At 43.6% G+C, this 17,424-nt stretch overlaps 2 protein-coding genes and 1 long non-coding RNA gene across 4 annotated transcripts in view; 1 reads left to right on the plus strand and 2 right to left on the minus strand.

Annotated features, from left to right (window-relative positions):
• Positions 1–13,669, minus strand: part of LOC309530346 (potassium channel, subfamily K, member 16-like) — a 112,068-nt gene extending 98,399 nt beyond the window's left edge. Inside the window, exon 1 of the mRNA XM_082219236.1 lies at positions 13,492–13,669. The gene's annotated coding sequence lies outside the window, so the exon portion shown is untranslated. The remainder of the gene's footprint in view (positions 1–13,491) is intronic.
• Positions 1,725–11,931, minus strand: LOC309530616 (potassium channel, subfamily K, member 16-like; the record flags this gene model as incomplete). The annotated part of the gene is made up of 5 exons (XM_082219687.1): positions 1,725–2,112; positions 4,501–4,663; positions 6,957–7,120; positions 8,614–8,734; positions 11,737–11,931. 5 exons carry the CDS (start codon positions 11,929–11,931, stop codon positions 1,946–1,948), a joined length of 810 nt encoding a protein of 269 aa, XP_082075813.1. The 3' UTR covers positions 1,725–1,945.
• Positions 4,671–13,282, plus strand: LOC309531119. 2 transcript variants are annotated; one of them, XR_014219088.1, is made up of 4 exons: positions 4,671–5,273; positions 7,546–7,598; positions 11,848–11,987; positions 13,102–13,282. It is a non-coding gene; the product is annotated as an uncharacterized lncRNA (long non-coding RNA). The 2 variants fall into 2 exon arrangements; XR_014219089.1 differs by lacking the exon at positions 4,671–5,273 and having other exon boundaries at positions 7,494–7,598.
• Positions 13,670–17,424: the final 3,755 nt, after the last annotated feature.

Genomic DNA, 17,424 nt, shown 5'->3' on the forward strand with positions numbered 1-17,424 from the left:
TCTGAATTGCTGCTTGCGGTCAGTCTAGACAGTATTGTGCCAAATGTCCCACTGGTCTAACTCTGTGTAAGGAAGCTCCCCGTGCTCCTAAGCATTCTAAATGGAGTGCATTTGTTAAGGAATGCAGACTCTCCAAGTTTCCATCCCTGTTTTTGATATGATCCTTAGGATGTCCCTATTTTCACTGGAGAAAAGCTGGGGAGTATGGGAATGACTCCATCTCACTAAGAACCAGGAGGCTACCAAGAAGCTGGGAATGACGTGGGATGTAACTTGCCCAGCTTCCCTCAATATTGTGGACCAGTGTTCTTTGAATATGGTTGAAACAGAACATTGTTCAAATTCTGCATTGGTTGAGACGAAATCTCTCCTTACCTGGATAAGTAAATTGTCCCCCCCAAAATATTTTTTTTAAGGGAAAGTAGAATAAACCATTTTAACACAGCGTCCACAAGGGCTTGCATCTGCAAAGTGTTGTAACCTTAATAGAATGGCTTTGTTGTGTGTTTCTCTGGGTATTATAGAAATTACATTTAGCGCCACTTTCAAATCAAATTCCAGCTTCGCCAAGCCTTTCTTTCCTGGCCATGCTAGCCACATCACAAGGGGGTTGTGAGAATGTGTGCATATTACTAAATTGCCTTTATTTGGGGCATCTTCTGTTTCTGCACAAAGCGTGTGTTGCTGTCACCTGTGCACATATATGCACATATCTCCCTAGCAAAGCTATATTTAGATTATCTTCTTTATGGTGTGTTTCATTTCCTTTATTCTTTGTCTTCTAGTGGAGGACCGAGGTCTTAAGCATTCAGAATTCCCCGCTCTTTGTCCAAACAAGTGCCAGGAGACCTTGGCTGTCCTCCGCATTTTCAACTTCGCTTCGATTATTCTATGGGATGTCCTGGGAGGGGGGAGTTTGAATGCCCATCTATCTTTTGATGAGTAGGGGTGCAGTTGCCACCTCCACCTAAGCTGATCTCCACTGCTCTCGTGGGGGGGTTGTGCCTGGGGGTCCTTGTGCGTGTCTGCCTGTGTGTGTGCACATGTAGGCATTCACACATGTGAGGGTGTGCAGTGTCCACTGGAAGGCAAAGGCCAGTGTGGTCCTCAAGCCAGAAAATTCCACCACCTCCCTCCCACTATATGTGGGACCCTTTGTCTGTCCTGATGTTGGACGAAAATGCCCCTTAGAATCATGCAATCATAGAAGTTGGAAGGGGTCCCAAGGGTCATCTAGTCCAACCCCTTGCAATGCAGGAATCTCAACTAAAGCATCCAGGACAAATGACCATCCAACCTCAGCTGAAAAACCTCCAAGGAAGGAGAGTCCACCACCTTCCGAAGGAGACGGTTCCACTGCTGAACAGCTCTTACTGTCAGAAAGTTCTTCCTGATGTTTAGCTGGGATCTCCTTTCTTGTGACTTGAAGGCATTGGTTTGAGTCTTCCCCTCCAGAGCAGGAGGAAAACAAGCTTGCTCCCTCTTCCATGTGACAGATATTTGAAGATGGCTCTCATATCTCCCCTAGTCCCCTCTTTTCCAGAATAATAATACCCAGCTCCTTCAACCACTCCTCATAAGGCTTGGTTTCCAGAACCTTGGTCATCTTGGTTGCTCTCCACTGCACACATTCCAGTTTTGAGAATCCAAGTAAGACCCTTCCTTTCTCTCCTTGTTGCTAAAACACAGTACATATCCTGCAATGAAGAGGCATTATAATCTGATGCAGAAAACCCAGCTATTTCACAGTTTATTAGGAATTACTAATTTATAGACCAGCTAGCCAGTTTTTAAGGAATCAGTTGAATGTTGCAATGCCATATAATTATAAAAAGCTCAATGGAAGTTGTTGAGTATAACTGATTTTTATGTCAGACTCCACCTGAATGCAATGATAAATTCTCCTCCAGTGGAAATCCAGCAGACTGACTCCTTTGGGGCACTGTTATCTTTGCATTTTACTCATTTTTTGTGTGGTTGCTTTTGGATCCGCAGGTGCCAGTAATGATGAAAACAGTTCAAACAGCACAGCTATCCAGGCCAGTCCGATGACGATCCAAACGGCTGCAAGCAGCTGGTAGCCCATAAAATAGCTCCTGTCATGGTTCCTCCCTCGAGACACAAGAGAAAAGCAACAATAATGTGTGAGGAGGTGATTTAAAGGACCAGCCAACTCAGTTTATCTAAACTTTGTTAGGTCGTGTTCACACCATACATTTAAAACACATTTCTACCACTGAATTGTGGGAAGATGAACACAGGAAACTGCCAATGTCCTTATTATTGCCTATTCATGATGGTTTGGGCTCATGATGATGTTTGAGCCTGTGAAGGCTTTTGGACCACTTGCAAACCCTTCCTGGAACCATATACAGCATGGTGGCTGTCACCATTAGAAGCGTTTTCAATTTAAAAAATATAAAAAATAAAGATGCCAGGGAATTGGGCAACATATAACCAAGTAGTAAGACAAGAGCAGGGCCAGTTAAAATTGAAAACATTATAACAGTTGTGTTCTGCCTGATTTGGGTTTTGGTTTAGAGGTGCTGCATCCTTTTATCCCCTTTGGATTTAAAATAATAATAATAATAATAATAATAATAATAATAATAAATAAATAAATAAATAAATTTTATTTATATCCTCCCCAGCTGAAGCCAGGCTCAGGGCGGCTAACAACAACCATATGTCAGGAGTGCTCTGATGGTGTTTCCTGCTTGGCAGGGGGTTGGACTCGATGGCCCTTGTGGTCTCTTCCAACTCTATGATTCTATGATTCTATGAGGTATGGGGTAGGTACAAAAACCTACTTGAACCCAAAATACCACACTGGTTATCACCATTAGAGGTGATGAGTGTTAAAAAGATCAATATGACTGGGAGGTGGATAACATATGGAAGTTTAATTGAGAAAGAGGGAAGTAAGTGGAAAATGAAACCATATGAAGAAGTGAAAGAATATGTAAGAATATACGATTGGCTGCATTACTTTCAGAAAGAATATACGATTGGCTGCATTACTTTCAGATTAATGAAATGTTTAGAAAAGAGGTTACAGAAAGAGGCAATTTTGAAAAAGAATCTAGGTTTCAACGAGAAGTATTGAATAATGAAGTTAAAAAATTATCTATGATGTATAAATTATTATACATCAATTCTCTCAATTCATTCAACCAAGCATTTATAAAGACGTTGAACAACAACAGGCCCAGAACAGAACCTGGTGGCACACCACTTGTCACTTTTTTCCAGGATGTCAAGGAACCATTGATGAGTACTCATTGGGATGGCCATTATTATTATTATTATTATTATTATTATTATTATTATTATTAAATTTTCATACTACATAAAAGAAAAAGGTAAGATACCCTTTCAATACAAAAGAAAAAAAATATAAACATATATAAACCTATACCCCCCATGAATTCCCATATCACTCCCCTCCACCACACCTCAACTTCCTTAACTTTTAATTTCAGTACAATCTTTATGTTATTGAATTTTAATTTCCTTTTTTGCATCCTAATTGGTTTTATCCTTTCCTCTTAACTCCTTTAGTCTAAGCATATCAACATGTTCTGTTTTGGTTTGTCAGCCTTCTTATATAGGCAGTTAGCATTGCCATTTCTATGAATTCAGTTAGTTTGTATAACCATTCTTCTTTCATAGAATCATAGAATCATAGAGTTGGAAGAGACCACAAGGGCCATCGAGTCCAACCCCCTGCCAAGCAGGAAACACCATCAGAGCATTCCTGACATATGGTTGTCAAGCCTCTGCTTAAAGACTTCCAAAGGAGGAGACTCCACCACACTCCTTGGCAGCAAATTCCACTGTTGAACAGCTCTTACTGTCAGGAAGTTCTTCCTAATGTTTAGGTGGAATCTTCTTTCTTGTAGTTTGGATCCATTGCTCCGTGTCCGCTTCTCTGGAGCAGCAGAAAACAACCTTTCTCCCTTCTCTATGTGACATCCTTTTATATATTTGAACATGGCTATCATATCACCCCTTAACCTCCTCTTCTCCAGGCTAAACATGCCCAGCTCCCTTAGTCGTTCCTCATAAGGCATCGTTTCCAGGCCTTTGACAATTTTGGTTGCCCTCCTCTGGACACGTTCCAGTTTGTCAGTGTCCTTCTTGAATTGTGGTGCCCAGAACTGGACGCAGTACTCCAGGTGTGGTCTGACCAGAGCAGAATACAGTGGCACTATTACTTCCCTTGATCTAGATGCTATACTCCTATTGATGCAGCCCAGAATTGCATTGGCTTTTTTAGCTGCCGCGTCACACTGTTTCGTGCGTATTGCTTCACTTTCCATTTGGTAGCGTATATTATCCTGGCAGCTGCTGTAGCATATAAGAAAATTCCTTTCATTTTCTGAGGTATGCCTCTGGTTTCTTTTGTATAGATGCTTTCAACATTTTTTAAAGTTCTTCATGGATAACACCCCAAGAACCAGTTAAGCTCACAATATGAAAGTATTTTGAAAGCCTTACCTATTAGATAGTCTCCAAAACCAATGGTGCTAAGTGTAATAAATGTAAAATAGACAGCTTCATAAAAGGTCCAGCCCTCCATCCATTGAAAGAGGAACGATGGCAAAATAAGAAACATTAGAAGTCCCACAACCACGAACACGAAAATATATCTTGCTGTTTTCTGAAAGATAAAGCAAGAAAAGAAAAGAAAAAAAGAAAGGTTTGATGGAACAGAACTCAGTTTTATTGGCCTTGAGCCATGCACAATGATTTTAGGCTACATTAACAAATAATAATAAAAAGGTAAAGGGACCCCTGACCATTAGGCCCAGTCGTGACCGACTCTGGGGTTGCGGTGCTCATCTCGCTTTATTGGCCAAGGGAGCTGGCGTACAGCTTCCGGGTCATGTGGCCAGCATGAATAAGCCGCTTCTGGCGAACCAGAGCAGCGCACGGAAACGCCGTTTACCTTCCCGCCAGAGTGGTACCTATTTATCTACTTGCACTTTGACATGCTTTTGAACTGCTAGGTTGGCAGGAGCAGGGACCGAGCAACGGGAGCTCACCCCGTCGCAGGGATTCAAGCTGCCGACCTTACGATTGGCCAGTCCTAGGCTTTGTGGTTTAACCCACAGTGCCACCCGCATCCCTATAAATAATAATAATTCCACCCTAATTAGATTTCATCTGGAGCATGGTTTGGTGCTGATGTCATGATTTATGGTGGTCAGGCTCTACTGCCCTCTGGGGCAGAGGAGCTGTTCAGGCAGGGGAAAGCCAGGATTTATGAGGTAAGATTCCTGGCAATGCTCCTCAGATGGTTCTGGGGAGTTCACTGCATCCCGCCGTGTCGTTTAAGCCCGTTTCTGCCAACTTGAAAGGCAGAACGGGTGTGCCCTGGGAAGGGTGTCCTTGCCATGGACGAACCTCCATCTCTGGCATGATTTGTGATCACCAGTTTGGAATATTGCCGTTAATCATGAGGCACTCCAGAAATGGCATATGATAACGGGCTGCAATCAATCAGTTGCCGAAAGGATGGGATTTGGTTCTTCGAAGGTATTTGAATGTTTTTTTCCTGAAGCTTGAAATTCCTTACAGCAGCCAAAAAGGAAAGGGGAGGACAAAGCACTTTGTGCTTTCATCCAAATGATTCTTTTCTCTCTTGTCCTCCCCTGCAAAAATGGAATAATTGTGTGTAGCCGTGGCTATGGTACTTTGTTACCAAGGAAAAGAAAGGGGAGGCTTTGATTTATGCTTAATAAGGAATTTAACAAGGTTTTACTATGCCCTACCCCACCCCATTGAGGCTGAATGGACTTTATTTAAAAATTATTGTTGGACTAGACCAGGAGTGTGAGGGGGAAATGCTGAGTAAAGAAGATAGAACGGATAGGATAAGATGCTTGGGGGGAAAGGATTTCGTTATAGAAACAGGCAAGTAACTAAAAGCCTTGGTCTGTCGTAATCCCAAGTTAACTTGGCAAACTTGATTTTCTAAACACTGAAAAAAAATGGAACTATAGGGGAAAGTAATGTCCGAGTTTGTAATATCGAAACTGTGTTGTACCTTTTGTTAACGTTTATGCATGAAAAGGTGACGATTTGTTAAGCTGTACATTGTACATTGTTAAGCTGTACATTGTTGCACACACCCTTGCACCCACTAACATTTTGGAGAATTAAGAAAAATTAATTCCATGAATTTAGGAAGATATATTTTGCAAATTTATACTGGAGCCAGTTTTACTAAAGGCAAACAGCTATGTTTCAAAAATATGAGCTTCTTACAACAAATAATTTGGCGAGCTTCTCCTATTCCTATTTTAAGGCAGAGCTTGAATTTATCTTCCTCACTTATTTAGATGGCATAATGCACATGTCTAATTTATCCTTATCTTCCACCTCTTATAGAGGCAGCTAATCAGATATGCATATGTATATGCAATATAATAGAAGAACAGCCCTGCTGGTCCAGGCAAGGGCCCATCTAGTTGAGAATCCTGTTCTCATCAAAGCTGACCTAATAATAATAATAATAATAATAATAATAATAATAATAATAATAACAACAACAACAACAACAACAATAACAACAACAATAATAATAATAATAATAATACATATTTTTTATACCCCACCTTCCCCAGCCAAGACCTGGTTCAGGGCGGCTAACAACCGATAATAAAAACAAGTTGATTAAAACACAGTTTAAAAAACAAGATTAAAATACAAAATTAAAACATTAAGATGCAGCCTCATCACAGGAGGAGAAAGGAAAAAGAAAGAGGGGGAGGGAATCAAATTGGCTCCAAGCCAAAGGCCAGGCGGAACAACTCTGTCTTACAGGCCCTGCAGAAAGAAATCAGATCCCGCAGGGCCCTGGTCTCATGAGACAGAGCGTTCCACCAGGACAGAGCCTCAGTCTGACTGGTCAGATTAGAAATCATCTCCAGATAAAGTAACTGAATTACCTTCTTTCCTTTCCCAAACACATTCCTTGCACAGCTTTCGAAGAGTCTTGAGACTAAGAAGCCAATATAGTTCAAGCAGATGAGGTTGAAGGGGATTCCAAAGAGAGCAAAAATAATACAAAAGATCTGACCTTCTTTCGTTTGCGGAGAGACGTTTCCATAGCCTGTTGAAAGATTAAGAAAGGGTTGCAAAGGACGTCAGCAACTGTCGATTTGCCAATTGCCTAGAGAAGTTACAGAGCAGGGTCCCTACGAAGGGTTGTTTCCAGTGGAGAGCAGCATGTACATTGAGACTGACTGTTCCTTCCTTTCCTCTCTCCTGTACAACCCCCCAATCTGCTCCAGAGGATCCCCATACCCTCTGGCGCAGACATTGAGGGTGCTAAGAGGGGTGCGGTGAGGAGAAGAGGGATAAACTTCATTGTGCAAGCAGAGGTCTGTGCATGACCAAAATGGCAGCCTTGGATACAGCCCAATGTATTTATTTTATGTACTGCACTCACTGATCTCCTTTATGCCGATGCACTTGGTGTTAGGATAATTATGTGGGAGCTTCAAGTCTCTCCCTCCTGTTCCTTGGACCGGACAGGCCCACTGTGGAAGAACTGACCTGAGATGCAATGGAAGAGGCCAAGTGTGCAGGTATGACTTCGGAGACCTTGTGAAACATTGGGTGCAATGGAGACTCATCATGGCAACCCTTTAAAAAACACACCAAAAGATTGATAATATATTTGTCATGAAAATCTGGTGGTCACTGCATTTTCATGACAATGAAAACAAATGTAGGCTGATCTGCAGTGAGGAGAGAGCTGAGTTCCTCCATTCGTGATCGTCATGGCTAAAATAAGTTGCAATTCCCAAGCCCCTAAAGACTTTAAGAATGCTCAAGGAATTTGATTTCTCTCAATTCTAGTGTGACCTGGCCTTGCCTGTGAACTGGAGCATGCTTAACCTTCAGATTTTTCAGTTTTTCAAAATTTGTGATACAGTTATTGGATTAAAAAATCAATTACAAAAAACTTATTTGCTTTAGGATGATGTGTCTTTGGTGATGAAATAGGGCATGCAAGGAGCGTCTTAGACAGAGGAACTACCATTGTGCCCAGATACCCCATAATAGCCCTCAGGGTAAGCTTTCTGCTCAGAAAAACCTCCATTTTAGTTTCCTTTGCGATTGGTCTCAATTAAGACTTGGCTGATCTATCTGCCAATTTAATACTTATTAGTTAATTCTTATCCAGAATGCAAATTGGCTTCTGGTGTAAGAAGAGGCATTATTTAAGAGGCTGAAAAACAAAGCAAAAAGCTTGTCTTAAAATATCAATGATAATTTATTTGGGGAGCAAATCCCACTGAATGCATAGGGTTGTGCTGAGAGGGACGGATTTGCATTGGGAGACTGGCATGGGGTCAGTTGCACCGGGTGGGATTTGAACTCGTTTCCCTAGCCCAACTACTGGATGGAGGGGAATAAATAACTAATCAGGGAATGGTCTTGTTGGGCATACAATAAATGAACAGGGAGGACAAAAATGAGATGTGAAGAATGATGAAATAGCAAAAGCAAAACCTTCCGCTTAACGCAATTTATCTGAGAGCAGTTGAATGCCCTGCATACTATATTCGGGGAGAAGCCAGAACCAAATGACAGTACCTATTGTGGCTAACATAGTGCCCACGAAGAAGAAAGAATTAGCAAAATCCCAGTTGCTGAATTTTTCTGAAGGGTGGGTTGCTGCTGGAATTATGCCCTTCCGAACAGATCTTATTAATTTCTGCAATTGAAGGCAAGATTCAGTTTGAATATTCCAACAATAAGAATAGCCCCTCCTCTGATTATCACCAGATACCACTAACCAAATCTCTATGCATTCAGAAGGGACGTTCTTGTGGATCAGTTTAGCACGTTCTTCCCCCGGTGGCCAGCCCAATGCTCATGGGAAGCCCACAAACAGGACCTGAGCACAACAGCCCTCCCTTCACTTGTCACCCCCAGTAACTGGTAGGCATAGGGCTTATGCACACTCAACGTTTTCTCCACTCTTTCCAGGCAAAGGTCCGCACTCCAAGGGGTGCTTGTTGTGGTTTGCACCAAGCTTTCCCGGTGAAAACTGTGGTCTATGTATGGGTTGCTGAAAGTGATGCAGTGGTTTCACCCTCAAAGCTTAGTGATAAAGTAAACTCCTTACACAAGACTTGAAGACAAGTCTTGACTGGTCAGGATGGCAACTTGGGCTTTTTTTCAGCAGGAACTCTCTGGAACTCAGTTCTGGCACCTCTCAAGTAGGCGCCTTTGCCATTATAGGAGAAGGAGGGAGGTGTTCATGGTGAGTTCTGGGAACTTCCGATACCTCTTTTCCTAGAAAAATAGCCTGATGACAACTGTATAACAAGCTGTATTGTTTATATCTCAAGTTCAATACTAAGTCTTTCTCTCCTTTAACCACAAGAGAGGGTTTGGTCTCCTTCCTCCAAAAACATACACTCCATCAATTTGCCTAATCCTCCATGGGGATAACATTCCACATGCAGAAGGAAGGCTGATTTCCCGCCTCCTAAACTGTATTCCCCCCATATATACTTTCTGACCTCTCGACCATTGTTGTCATGCCACAGTCATCTCTTTTCAGTCTTGCTGAAGTAATGCCTTACTTGTATGAATAACTCCACCTCTTCTGGGCTGAGATTGGTGTAGCTCCAAAAAAATTCCTCCTTCGTGTGAAATGTTGCCACCTCTTCTACTTTTTTGTGGTGATCGTTCTCCAGAAGCTCCTGAGCACAACAGCCCTCCCCTCACTTGTCACCCCCAGTGACTGGTAGGCATAGGGCTTATGCACACTCAACTTTTCCTCCACTCTTTCCAGGCAAAGGCCGCACTCCAATAGCACTGATGGCAACACTATAACAATTGGTGTTGTTTATATCTCAAGTTCAATACTAAGTGTTTGTCTCCCTTGAGCCCAAGAGAGGGTTTGGTCTTCTTGCTCCAAAAACATACACTTTAGTAAAGGTAAAGGTACCCCTGCCCATACGGGCCAGTCGTGACCGACTCTGGGGTTGCGCGCCCATCTCGCTTAAGAGGCCGGGGGCCAGCGCTGTCCGGAGACACTTCCGGGTCATGTGGCCAGCGTGACGAAGCTGCTCTGGCGAGCCAGCGCAGCACACGGAAATGCCGTTTACCTTCCCGCCGGAGCGGTACCTATTTATCTACTTGCACTTAAGGTTGCTTTCGAACTGCTAGGTGGGCAGGAGCAGGGACCAAACGATGGGAGCTCACCCTGCCGCGGGGATTCGAACCGCCGACCATACGATCAGCAAGTCCTAGGCGCTGAGGTTTTACCCACAGTGCCACCCGCGTCCCTATAACAAGCTGTGTTGTTTATATCTCAAGTTCAATACTAAGTGTTTGTCTCCCTTGACCCCAAGAGAGGGTTTGGGCTCCAAAAACATACAATTTAGTAGCAATGCATAAATCATTACCCCTTGGCTTGGCTGTCTTCATAAATTCTTCTGGACAGAGTCTGCTTGGAGTATTGGCTCTCCCATATTCTCAGTCAACAAAACAACAGTGAGACTACCCCATCTCCCACCCTCTGTTCTAAGGCACAAAGACACACTTTTCAAGGGAGTTAACCAGACAATGATTCAGCTTTTCTGTGACCTTGAACAGAGTCACCTGTTTTGCAGTTGCTACATGACGTATGTTCTCCTTTTCCCAATATATTTTTATAAAATACGTGTCCCAACAAATATAGTACAGTCCTACCTTGGTACTCGGACATTTTTGCTCCCGAATATCGCAAACCCAGAAGTGAGTGTTCCGGTTTGCGAATGTTTTTCGTAAGCTAAAAGTCTGGCACAGCTTCCATGGCTTCTGATTGAGTGCAGGATGTGCCTGCAGCCAATCAGAAACCACGCCTTGGTTTTTGAATCGTTTCAGGAGTCAACGGACTACTAGAACAGATTAAGTTCAACAACCAAGGTTTGAATGTACAAATATTAACAAAAACCCACCCTTAATAGCTGAATTGGAGGAAACGTAAATTTGGGTTTTCCGTGGCAATGATTCAGCTTTTCTGTGACCTTGATTGGAGTCACCTGTTTTGCAGCTGCTACATGACGTATGTTCTCTTTTCCCTAAATTATTCTTTGCAAAATACGTTTCCCAACAAATACAGTACTAATACTAACAAAAACCTGCTCCTTATAGCTGAATCGGAGCAAAAGTCAATTTGGGTTTACAATGGATTGCCGTTAACAAGCTGGTTTTCACGAGGAAAGCCCCAGAGCAACGAAATGGTGCTCAGACACGGAGCTTTAAATCATGGCCAGGCCTGGAAAGAGTGGAGGAAAGCTCAGTGTGGAGAAGCCCATGCTGCCTCCAACAGTGTTGGCAGAACACAGCCATAATGGTTAGTAGCCATTCATTGTCTTATCCTCCATCAATTTGCCTAACCCTCCATGGGGATAAAATTTCACATGCAGAAGGAAGGGTGAGTCCTTATGGCTTTATGCTGGCCACTAATTCTGTCCCCGCTACCAGCATGAGTTTTGACCAAACTGCGGGAGGCAGTGGAAGACAGAAGTGCCTGGCGTGCTCTGGTCCAGGGGGTCACGAAGAGTCGGACACGTCTAAACGAGTAAACAACAACAATTCTGCCCCCACCTCAATTCCCACCTCCTAAACTGTATTCCCCCCATATATACTTTCTGACCTCTTAACCTCTGGTGTCATGCCTTAGTCATCTCTTTCAGTCTTCCTGAAATAATGCCTTACCTGTATGAATAACTCCACCTCTTCTGGGGTTAGAGCGGTGTAGTTCAAAAGAAAATCATCTTTCAGGTGAAACACTGTATCTATTACTTTTTTGTTGTGATCCTTCTCCAGAATCTCAAAGACGAAGGCACCCATCACCACATAAGTCAGGAAGCCACCTAGCAGTATGACGCCCTGTGCCCTGCTCACACGCATGTTGTTCTGTGTGGGAATGAGGGCCAAGGAAGAAGCAGACACAAGAGTGACTATAGGTTAGTAAGCAAGTCCTTATTTGTCTTGACCCAGACTCAATAGTACAGCCCCATAGCTGAGCACTCTCCATAGCTGGACCCAAGCTAACCAAATGAATTTCAACAGGGACAAATGTAAGGTTCTGCACTTAGGCAGGAAGAACCAGATGCACAAATAGAAGAGGGGAGAGCCAGTGTGGTGTAGTGGTTAAGAGCGGTGGACTCGTAATCTGGTGACCCGGGTTCGCTTCCCCACTCTTCCACATGCAGCTGCTGGGAGACCTTGGGCTAGTCACACTTCTCTGGAGTCTCTCAGCCCCACTCACCTCACAGAGTGTTTGTTGTGGGGGAGGAAGGGAAAGGAGATTGTTGGCCACTTTGAGACTCCTTCGTGTAGTGATAAAGCGGGATATCAAATCCAAACTCTTCTTCTAAGTAGCAGTACATACAAAAAGAACCCAGGGGTCTTGGTGGACTACAAGCTGAATATGAGTCAACTGTGTGTTATTATTACCACAAGATTGATCTAAATTAGCATTATTAAACATCAACAAAATGTATCATGACTTATCAATGTATATCAACAGATAGCAGTCATTGAACCTGACCTTGTAGGGGAAAGACAATGCTCTTTAGAACTGTATCACTAAGCATATTTACTGTCAGGTACACAATTCTGTAGACCCACAATTGGAAGTAACTCCAAATTGGGCTGCCTTGGAATATTCCTATGTAGCACTGCAAGAAAGATGGGTGGCACTCGGGTCTAAATACATTAATATTCAAGATACTATTGAAAAAATAACATTGGTTCAAACGATATGGCATCACATGTTCAAAAAATATAAATTTGACCTTTTCTCCCTTGACAAAATGGCTTTGTGGGGAAACACGTCTTTAAAAATCGGGAAATACTGTAATAGGTTAAGATCTGGTGAATTACAATAACAACTCTGTGAAGTATAGAGTTTTGTGTTTTTTTCACCCCATCTCCCCCTTTGCCTTCTACACGGCTGCTGTTTCTCCTCCCAAAAATGTCTCTAGAATATGACATTGCAAGGAAGCTCTGAGGACAAAACCATATGTGAATATGTTGCTAGAAAAACTAGGGGAAAGTGTGCTTCATGTTTTATAGGCGTCTAAAATAAAAGATTGAAGACAGGAGTGCCTGGCGTGCTCTGGTCCATGGGGTCAGAGAGGACTAAAGGACTAAACAACAACAAAATAAAAGATTATATTGACTGTGAAAAATCAAGACTGCTTCAATGACTTCCCGGGAAAGTTGGTCGGAATGTTAGGACACTGCATGTCAAAACACACTTTCTCTTTCCAGGTTTGTTTTAGGTTTTTTTAAGAACTACAGTTCATTGGGAAACATGGAGAAAGAAAACCAGGAGGTTTTGTCATGTTGGAGCTAATGTGTTTTCCCACATCCATAACCAGCCCAGGGGTCATTTGGAGGAGGGAATTGAAAGGAGGGGAGAGGTCTTTGCTTGGCTCCTCACTCACCCTGACAGGGTCCTTTGATTCCAAATCCTCTTAAATGATCCACTTCTTTGACTTCCAATATCTGATGGGAGCGTCTCAGTGCTTCTCTTTCACTGGGTAGCTATTTGGTAGAAGCAGCCTGACCACACCTTCATGGGCTCTATGAGGTCATGGGTATATTACTCTTTTGTGGACTGGCTTACCTGGTCCTCTGTGAGGTCATGCCCTCTGTACCTGATGGGCTGCTGAAAGCCTCCAGGTCTGAGAGGCTGGTAGGAAGATCAGACCACAATATTTTAGAGGGAGCAAGCTTGATCTATTGTTACATTCAGCAATGGGAATGCTCATCAGATTTGCAGATGGCACCAAAGTGGGAGGGGTAGCTAATGCCGCAGAAGAAAGAATCAGGATTGGGGGTGCCATTTGTCCTCTTTTTCCAGGACATGTCCCCTTTTTCATGGGCAGAGTCATCATAGCGATCCATAGCTAAAAGCAGAAGTCAACAAATGTGTCCTCTTTTTTGCAACCCTACATTGAGCCCCAGCTAACAAAATGAATTTCAATAGGGACAAATGCCAGGTTCTGCACTTGGGAGGGAAGAACCAGATGCACAAATGGGGGGGGGGCAATCTGGCTTACTAGCAGTACATGTGAAAAGGATCTAGGGGTTTTGGTGGACCACAGGCTGAACATGAGTCAATAGTGCAATGCAGCAGCAAAGCTAATGCTATTGTTAACCCCTCAGAATGAATAAGTGCTAGGATTTTGGTTAATTGGGATATGGATTAGAACATAAGATGCAGAGCTGTTCCAGACAGATAATTCCTGGGCTGGCTTATGCAAATCAACCTGGCTGACCCAAGGCTATCAAGAGTACTATAGGGGCCATTAACAATGCAAGGGAACTTCCCTCTTGACCCTAGGTGTGAACAAAGACTGGGGATTTGGGAGGTTGCCAGGGTACCTGCTCAGGGGGAGGGCAAGGGGTTTCTAGGAAAAAGAAGGTGGGGGGGGAGATCCATCTTGGAGAGAGAGGCTGTATGCCTGCACTGCTGCCTCTTGAACTGACCATGCCGTAAGAGCTGGACTCCTTCCATGCAGACTGAAGGTGTAAATAGCTGAATAAACCCTATTTCTTAAGAGTCATCAACAGGCTCATCCCAGCTATCTGCCAATCTCCCATTCCCACCACCCTTCTGAGTAATACCCCTCCCCACCTTCTCACTATATAGAAGGATCTGGCAACTTCTGTTTCAGTGTATCTGAAGAAGTGTGCATGCACACGAAAGCTCATACCAAGAACTAACTTAGTTGGTCTTTAAGGTGCTACTGGAAGGAATTTTTTTATTTTGACTATGGCAGACCAACACGGCTACCTATCTGTAAAGTGACTCTAGGCTACATCAACAGAAATAGTGTCCCGATCACAGGAAGTAATAAAGATAAAAGGTAAAGAACTCGAGGATGGTTAAGTCCAGTCAAATTTAACTATGGGGTGTGGCGCACATCTCTGCTTTCAGTCCGAGGGAGTCGGCATTTGTCATCAGATACCCCTGGTAGTGAGGCTGCATCCATGTGATATAAGTAAAAAAAAACCTGCTCCTTTTCCCTTATGGGGTACCCAAGAGCCCATACAGAGTCCTTTTGTAGGCTCTCTGTGGGTAGGAGAAAATAACAGAGACCAACCAGAGAATATTGAGAAGCAAAGCAGCCCGTAAGCCTGATATTTATTAACTGTTGCAACAGGGTGCTCCCCTCAAATGCAGGAGAGAGGAGGAGGACCCCGAGCCGTGCGTGCAAGCCCTTATATAGACATTTTAAATTGCCCGCCCTGGAGTCCAAGACCCCCCCCCAGAAACATCATACCTACATCACAGACTTGAAGCCATTGGTTTGAGTCATAGCTGTTGAAATACCGTATTTTTTGCACCATAACACTCACTTTTTTCCTCCTAGAAAGTAAGGGGAAATGTCTGTGCGTGTTATGGAGGAAATGCCTACGGGTGGCATGCCTACGGATTTTCCTCCCCTAAAAACTACATGCGTGTTATGGTCGGGTGCGTGTTATAGAGCGAAAAATACGGTAAATATTTAATTGCCTCCCCGAGGGGCCCCCTCCTCAGAAGAAGGACCAGGGCCCTGGAAGGAGCGCAAAGGAAGGCTATGTACGGGTCGGGAAGAGACAGAGACCACACCAGGATTGGAAAAAGCAAAGCCTGATCTTTATTGAAAGAACAGGGGAAAAACAACAACACAAAAAACTGTTGCAACAGGGTCCCTGCTCACGCAAAGACACGGAGTCAGAGACCCTGAACAAAGGGACTGTCTTGATTCTTATACCTTTTGATTTTCATTCAGATCAATAGCAAGGAGGTGGGGGGGAAGCGATATGAGGGGTGTGAAGAGTGGATTAACATAAGGTAAGCAGGATGTTGAAAGACTTTCTGGAGGTGTCAATTTGCTGAAGGGCTCAGGTGAATCATAGAATCATAGAATCATAGAATCATAGAGTTGGAAGAGACCACAAGGGCCATTGAGTCCAACCCCCTGCCAAGCAGGAAACACCATCAGAGCACTCCTGACATATGGTTGTCAAGCCTCTGCTTAAAGACCTCCAAAGTAGGAGACTCCACCACAATCCTTGGCAGCAAATTCCACTGTCGAACAGCTCTTACTGTCAGGAAGTTCTTCCTAATGTTTAGGTGGAATCTTCTTTCTTGTAGTTTGGATCCATTGCTCCGTGTCCGCTTCTCTGGAGCAGCAGAAAACAACCTTTCTCCCTCCTCTATGTGACATCCTTTTATATATTTGAACATGGCTATCATATCACCCCTTAACCTCCTCTTCTCCAGGCTAAACATGCCCAGCTCCCTTAGCCGTTCCTCATAAGGCATTGTTTCCAGGCCTTTGACCATTTTGGTTGCCCTCCTCTGGACACGTTCCAGTTTGTCAGTGTCCTTCTTGAATTGTGGTGCCCAGAACTGGACACAGTACTCCAGGTGTGGTCTGACCAGAGCAGAATACAGTGGCACTATTACTTCCCTTGATCTAGATGCTATACTCCTATTGATGCATCCCAGAATTGCATTGGCTTTTTTAGCTGCCGCGTCACACTGTTGGCTCATGTCAAGTTTGTGGTCAACCAAGACTCCTAGATCCTTTTCACATGTACTGCTCTCAAGCCAGGTGTCACCCATCTTGTATTTGTGCCTCTCATTTTTTTTGCCCAAGTGCAATACTTTACATTTCTCCCTGTTAAAATTCATCTTGTTTGTTTTGGCCCAGTTCTCTAATCTGTCAAGGTCATTTTGAAGTGTGATCCTGTCCTCTGGGGTGTTAGCCACCCCTCCCAGTTTGGTGTCATCTGCAAATTTGATCAGGATGCCCTTGAGTCCATCATCCAAGTCGTTGATAAAGATGTTGAATAAGACCGGGCCCAAGACAGAACCCTGTGGCACCCCACTAGTCACTCTTCTCCAGGATGAAGAGGAACCATTGATGAGCACCCTTTGGGTTCGGTCAGTCAGCCAGTTACAAATCCACTGAGTGGTAGCATAGTCAAGACCGCATTTTACCAGCTTCTTTACAAGAATATCATGGGGCACCTTGTCAAATGCCTTGCTGAAATCAAGGTAGGCTACATCCACTGCGTTCCCTTCATCTACCAGGCTTGTAATTCTGTCAAAAAATGAGATCAGGTTAGTCTGACATGACTTATTTTTCAGAAATCCATGCTGACTATTGGTGATCACAGCATTCCTTTCTAGGTGCTCACAGACTGTTTTCTTAATGATCTGCTCCAGAATCTTCCCTGCTATTGATGTCAGACTGACTGGGCGGTAATTATTTGGGTCCTCTCTTTCCCCCTTTTTGAAAATAGGGACAACATTTGCCCTCCTCCAGTCTGCCAGGACTTCGCCTGTTCTCCAGGAATTCTCAAAGATGACTGCCAGTGGTTCTGAGATCACAT

This window comes from Podarcis vaucheri, assembly GCF_965113315.1.
Source record: "Podarcis vaucheri genome assembly, chromosome: 1".
NCBI classification, from domain to species: Eukaryota; Metazoa; Chordata; class Lepidosauria; order Squamata; family Lacertidae; genus Podarcis; species Podarcis vaucheri.